Source organism: Danio rerio, chromosome 2 (assembly GCF_052040795.2).
Source record: "Danio rerio strain M-AB ecotype USA chromosome 2, GRCz13ab, whole genome shotgun sequence".
NCBI classification, from domain to species: Eukaryota; Metazoa; Chordata; class Actinopteri; order Cypriniformes; family Danionidae; genus Danio; species Danio rerio.
In genome coordinates this window covers 4,027,870-4,035,000 of record NC_141022.1, presented here as the reverse complement: position 1 = coordinate 4,035,000, position 7,131 = coordinate 4,027,870, and the positions used below count along the sequence as shown (strand labels likewise).

Below are 7,131 nucleotides of genomic sequence, written 5' to 3'. Positions count from 1 at the left end.
AGAGGCAGATTGGCCATCTGGCAATTCTGGCAAATGCCAGTAGGGCCGGACCATTTTTAAAATGTGGGTCGATCGGTTTTTAAAAATATATATATATATATATATATATATATATATATATATATATCTTTTTTTTAATATGTATTGTTTTCACATGCAGGCAGTTTTTAGCTCTTGCAAGATGTGAATATTATGATGATGATAATATAAATAATAATAATTTTGATGAAAATAATAGCATTTGACCCAATTGGCGACGGCCGGCGGGTTTCAAAAAATGCATCAGAAGTCAGACACTTTCTGAATCTCGCTGTTTTGTCACCAGCTGCGGAGATCGTGGTCATGTTTTTTATTTATTTATTTATTTTATTTATGAATTTTTTTTATCACAGATGAATGACCTCAAGAAAAAAATCCTATTGTAGTTAATAGTAAATATTATAGTGTTTTTGAACAGTTTTTTCAGTATGTTTATTGTTGTTGTACAATAACAACTATAGAATTTAGGCTTTTTTATAAATAGGTATCACAACACTGTAGTATTGCTGTAAATGACTATAGTATTTTTTAAAGTGGGAGTGGATGCAATTGAAATATCACTGTTTTTACAAAAAGATGGTCACAATCACAGAAGATGAACAGCTCATTACTTAAAAGGCTGCATTTAAAACATAAATCTGTATAATCAACAGTGAGCCTAGATGTTAAAAGAATGTCAAAATTAACAGCTTTTACAGCAAGAAAGGTTTCAAGAAATCCAATTTGGCTATTTTATAAATTAAGCAGCTATAGCGAGATGCTTTTTAGTGACAGGTCATGACAAGGGTTTGTTTATTTGTTTTGCTAGGAACGTCCTTATAATTTGGCATTTTATTAAACAAGCGGTCCATTTTTATAGTAATTTCAGACTTTCTATAAAGGGCATTAGAAGGTATAAAGGACCAAACACTGACTAAAAAAAAAACACAGCACAGATCACACACCCACTCCTACCTTTTCATTGTGTGAGCAGATTTCCTCAAGCCTTTCTGAAATGTGCAGGAATTGAATCGGGATTGAATTACCAGCAACCTTTGACTTCATCAGCACAGCGGGACGAAAAGAAGCACAATGGATCATTTTCCCTCAAAGCCATTCACCACCAAGTACAGGCAGTGACACTCAGGAGCAACGCTACAAGCCAATAGATCCATTGTTCGCGTCTGTTTGTGTGTTTCTTTTATTGTGTTTCCGGCGTGATTCAGTCACAAAGCCATCATCTTCTCGCTTACATTCTTCAACCCTTTAAAGGCCATGAGATTTGTTTTCGTCACTAAGGTCTGATCAGTTTATTCTTTCTGTTCAACTGCATCTTTGTTCTTTAGCAGTTGAGCCTGTTTTATGTTGAGGGGTTTGTCGCATGTTTTAATTCTTATGTATGTGCTGTATAGCTTGTTATTTTAATTAGTATTGATTGTGTTCAGCACTTTAGGCAAGGTTGTGTGCTATATGAACAGACAAACAAACAAACTAACTAACTAACTAACTAACTAACTAACTAACTAACTAACTAACTAACTAACTAACTAACTAACTAACTAACTAACTAACTATCTAGCCAGCCAACCAACCAACCACCTAACAAACTAACTAACTAACTAACTAACTAACTAACTAACTAACTAACTAACTAACTAACTAACTAACTAACTAACTATCTAGCCAGCCAACCAACCAACCACCTAACTAACTAACAAACTAACTAACTAACTAACTAACTAACTAACTAACTAACTAACTAACTAACTAACTAACTAACCAACCAACCAACCAACCAACCAACCAACCAACCAACCAACCAGCCAGCCAGCCAGCCAGCCAGCCAGCCAACCACCTAACTAACTAACCAACCAGCCAGCCAACCAACCAACCAACCACCTAACTAACTAACTAACCAACCAGCCAGCCAACCAACCAACCAACCAACCAACCAACCAACCAACCAACCAACCACTTAACTAACTAACTAACCAACCAACCAGCCAGCCAACCAACAAACCACCTAACTAACTAACCAACCAGCCAACCAACCAACCAACCAACCACTTAACTAACTAACCAACCAGCCAGCCAGCCAGCCAAACTGGCTGCTCTGTCCCTCTCTGTTCCTCTGTCAAGTACAAAGTTTTTTTTTCACCGCTCTCTTCCCAAATCTATCTATCTATCTATCTATCTATCTATCTATCTATCTATCTATCTATCTATCTATCTATCTATCTATCTATCTATCTATCTATCTATCTATCTATCTATCTATCTATCTATCTATCTATCTACAGTATCTATATCTATATATTTATCTACAGTATCTATCTATCTATCTATCTATCTATCTATCTATCTATCTATCTATCTATCTATCTATCTATCTATCTATCTATCTATCTATCTATCTATCTATCTATCTATCTATCTACCTACAGTATCTATCTATCTATCTATCTATCTATCTATCTATCTATCTATCTATCTATCTATCTATCTATCTATCTATCTATCTATCTATCTATCTATCTATCTATCTATCTATCTATTTATCTATCTATCTACAGTATCTATATCTATCTATCTATCTACAGTATCTATCTATCTATCTATCTATCTATCTATCTATCTATCTATCTATCTATCTATCTATCTATCTATCTATCTATCTATCTATCTACCTACAGTATCTATCTATCTATCTATCTATCTATCTATCTATCTATCTATCTATCTATCTATCTATCTATCTATCTATCATCTATCTATCTATCTATCTACCTACAGTATCTATCTATCTATCTATCTATCTATCTATCTATCTATCTATCTATCTATCTATCTATCTATCTATCTATCTATCTATCTAGACATTCTTTCCCTAGCTCAGGCAAACACTGTCTTTGTCACCCCACCCCAAAGCCCCAACTAGCCCACTTTCACCCAATGTATTCGGCTGAAGTCCCATCAGGCCCTGGATGTTACACCCCATTCACACAGGGCGTCAGCTTTAACGCTTCCCATTCACTTTGAATGGCTGACGTCAGGCGCTGCCGAACTGCATTGCGGATCCGTCGGCGCCGCTTCAGAGGCGTTTCTCGCTGCAGAAGTTGGGACTTGCTCAACTTTTCAAGCGCCGATGGAAGCATCAGCCAATCAGATCGCTGTATGCAAATACACCAGCTCAGACAGTGGCCAATTGCTGACTACTTTCATTGGCTGTCAAGCATTGCCGCTGAAGCCCCGTGTGAATGGCATGCTTGCTTTAGGCTTGACAATGGAAATAAAATTAATGCGACCACTTAGGGCTAGCCTAAAAGTTTTTCTTCCACTGATATAACTCTGTGGACTGAATGTTGAAAACATTCCTAGTGCTGCTTTAAGTTCATTTTATGCGTAGTGTTGCAGTATGTTTGTATGTATAGGCTATTTCTTGCAGTAAGAATACTAACATCTATGTACTAGTATCTTTGTAAGTGTACTACTTGAATACCACTTAGGACTATGTTGGGCCACTTTTAAATGGGTAACAATAGTAAATAGTAATCTAATGATTTGAATTTATACTAGTAGTTTACTTTGAAAGCTCATTTGTGATGCACGATAATGATCAACACAGAATTTGGACTCGGCATTTAACCCAATCAGGTGCACACTTATACACCTAACAACATCTTTGGTGTATCTTTACCTTTATCGGCTGGTTGGTTGCACACACTGAAGGTACAGCACATATATCTGTCTTTAAACACCATGCAAAAGATAATTTTGTATATATAAATGTATATACTCAGTGGGTGCATGCTTACTGTTGAATTTATTACTGGGAAATATTCATTCACTCTATTCTTTTATTAATAAGTATAAGATTGGAAGGTAATTCACCAAAACAAAGAAACAGGCACTAAAGAAAGACAAAAGAACAGACCTTAAAGTCTTTATTTATTTATATATTGTCTGCAAATATTCAGTATATATATATATATATATATATATTGTATTTGTTTTGTTATGTTGCTATGCATGTTGTATGGCATGCATGCATAGATAAAGACAGTAAATATAAGCTCTTGGAACATTCAGGTTATGAGATATAGCAAAACCACCACTAACCACAAAACCATTCACAGTAGTTAGGCAGACAGTATTTAAACAACCTTTTCTCAAGCAGTCTCACAATTTAAATGGACAGGAAATGCAAAAGCATGTTAGTTTAAAAAGCAGCACCAAAAACAGACTATTGTATTTTAAGTATTATCAAAATGTTAAAGTATGAGACCATAGAAGACAAAAACAGTGTTTTTAAATTCTAGGTCTGTATCTGAACTGGATGTCTCGATCTGGGTGCATGGAGCCAAAACCCCATCGTCTGATATCAATATCTGGAATCTGTTCATTTGGATTTGTCAGCTCAAAGTCAAAGTAGGACAGCATGAGAAAGACAAACTGCTTCAGCTCATTTGTGGCAAAGAATCTTCCCGGGCACATTGTGGTTCCAGCTCCCCAGGGCATGCTGTAATACTTGAGCTTCTTTCCATCCTTGTAGAAATCAGTCTTTCTGCTTCCATCTGCATTGAGAAACCGGTCATACTTGAAGGTGAGGGGATCCGGGTGAACTTCGGGATCTATATGAACTAAGTAGGGGAAAACCGACACTCTGTCACCCTCACGGATCTTGTACTCTTGTCCGTTTGCCATAATAATGGTCATATCCTGCACAACACCTCTGGTAAGGAGAGGAACGGTTGTCAAACGGAGAGTCTCTTCCACTGCACTGTCTAGGATGGGAGTTTTCAGGAGCATATCCCTGCTCAGGTCTATCAGTGGGCCTCCTGGTTTCACCTCCTGCCCTGCTTCTTTGAGAATCTCCTCAACCTCCTTCCTAACAGCGCTCATAGCCTCGGGGTGCTTCATCAGATACAAGAGCAGCCAGAATGCAGAAGGACCCGTGTTTCCCTGAGACGCCCACAGAAGCAGAAACATGAATCTGTCCTGCATGAACTCCTGCATGTCGAGCTCGGCTCTCACCTGCTGCTGATCTGAAATCCAGCCGCTGATGTTGTCTTTGACTCTCATCTTCTGCACTGACAGTGTGCTCCAGAAGAGCCTTTTCAAACGCTCTGCCTCCATCTTCCCCCTGGGGCCCAGCACTCCATACGCCAGATTGGGAAACAGCTGGTCATATTTTCGGAATTCGCAGAAAAGGTCATTCGAATGCTGCAAGTCGATTTCTTTGGCTTTTTCTACAGACTCTTTTCCTGTGCCTTTGGGGGACTCATTACCAAACAGTGATAGATAACCTGCTCGAAAAACGATGTTGTAGCAGTACGCAAAAAGTCCGGATTCTTGCCACACTTTGCCATTCCCAGACCCAACGCTGTGGAGCATCAGATTCTGGAGGTTGTACATCATGGCTTGAGTCATGACCACCAGACCGTCTCCCATCAGATGTTTGGTGCTCGCTGTTTGCAGGAACTTGTGTTCGTTTTCCATGGGATGATAGCCAAATACTCTTTCCACCAACTGGTCTGAAAACTTTGTGAAGTCCAGCTTTGCTCTTGACTCTTTGACCACTGCGCCGAAAGACAGCGGATCTGTGATGAAAGTGAAGTAAAAGCCTCCGAGCTGCACTGTAAAAATATCTCCATGTTTTGCTTTCATTTTCTGAAGGAATTTGACTGTATCCTTCCTGAATTCCAGCACACAACCAAGCCAGGGAATCAGACCCTTTTCCAGTGGAGGTTCTCCAGTCCGTCTGCGGCGAAAACCCCCCAGAAGGTAAAGTGCACCTATGACAGAGAGTAATAGAGCAAGCAGGATTTGTACAAGGCTCTCCATCTTCTGACATTCATATGTCTCCTTTCTCTTCAGTCTTTCACCTCTCTTATCGTTCTGTCACCTCCCTTTTTATCAGCTGTTTTATGCCCCACCTCTTCCAGTAGTTTCAAGTTGCATTGGCTGTGTTTAAAATGGCATACTTGCTTAGTACTTATTGTCCAGAATACACTGGCTACTACATTCTTAAGCATAGTAGGTAAGGCAGAGGACACTGCAAAAAATGTGCATGACATGGCCTGCAATGAATATTAATACAGCATGTTATTGTACTACAACTGCAATTAGTTATTTATGAGACCCTACAATGTATTATAAAGAGAAATGCAAGATTGTTAATAGATTTAACCTCCTTAACTCCGATATGTTGGCAATTTTTTAACAACATCTAACATCTTAAATAATTTATTTAAGTAAATTTATATACATACATATATATATATATATATATATATATATATATATATATATATATATATACCAGAGGTCGCGTTAGACTTTCTCATTGTCTGTCATTTTGACGGAGAGGGCTGTAAAAATTCCGTCATAACCTATTATTGACCGTCAATTAATTCTCATATTTTCTAATCATTTTTTTATTCATATTTTTATAATTAAGTTGCACAACGAGCATATAGGCTAAAATATTCATTTATTTTTGTTTGACAAATGAACAAAAACTCATATCTGCCTACCTCATATCTTCCTCATGCGTTGACCTGAACTGGGTGCTGGCCTGTGCGTAATCGAACGCATCAAGAGAGACTGATGCAGAGGCAATTGTCATTAAATTCTGTGTCTTTGCCTCGGAAAGTCGACTTCTCATGACAGAGGCTTGTTCTGGAGGCTGAAGCCACGTTTTGCTGCCACACTGGAGAGTCCTTGCCAGAAGCGGCCCGGACTCTACAGACAGACTCGGGCCAGATATGGTTAGGAATCGGGCCTGTGCGTTACAGTCGCATCACAAACGCATGTGCGGGAGCGAGCTGCAGGCCATACTCTGCCCGGATAACACTCGCCGATGCCGAGTTGGAGCCAGAGACAATGAAGGGCAGCTGAGCTCGGGCCGATTACTTCCTGTTATCTAGCGCCACTTCAGCCAGCGTTTTGTAGTTAAGAAACATTTCTCCTAAGGAAGTGATCAGAAGTGCTGGATTTTCTGAATGTGGGATTTCCCGATTCTGCAAGCGCTCGTTTCACCGGGAAAAAATACTGCAGCATCCTTCAGCACCAGGGGCGCCGCTTCCCCCCTCTGCGATCAGTAGTGCATGA

At 39.0% G+C, this 7,131-nt stretch overlaps 2 protein-coding genes across 2 annotated transcripts in view; both read right to left on the bottom strand.

The window, feature by feature from the left end:
- gjc2 (gap junction protein gamma 2) overlaps positions 1–1,133 on the bottom strand; it is a 25,615-nt gene extending 24,482 nt beyond the window's left edge. Inside the window, exon 1 of the mRNA NM_001004574.1 lies at positions 994–1,133. The gene's annotated coding sequence lies outside the window, so the exon portion shown is untranslated. The remainder of the gene's footprint in view (positions 1–993) is intronic.
- A 2,816-nt stretch (positions 1,134–3,949) lies between these two features.
- cyp8b1.3 (cytochrome P450 family 8 subfamily B member 1, tandem duplicate 3) lies at positions 3,950–5,900 on the bottom strand. The gene has a single exon (NM_001004587.2). The coding sequence runs from the start codon at positions 5,860–5,862 to the stop codon at positions 4,327–4,329; it is 1,536 nt and encodes a 511-aa protein (NP_001004587.2). The 5' UTR covers positions 5,863–5,900; the 3' UTR covers positions 3,950–4,326.
- Between the last annotated feature and the right edge of the window lie 1,231 nt (positions 5,901–7,131).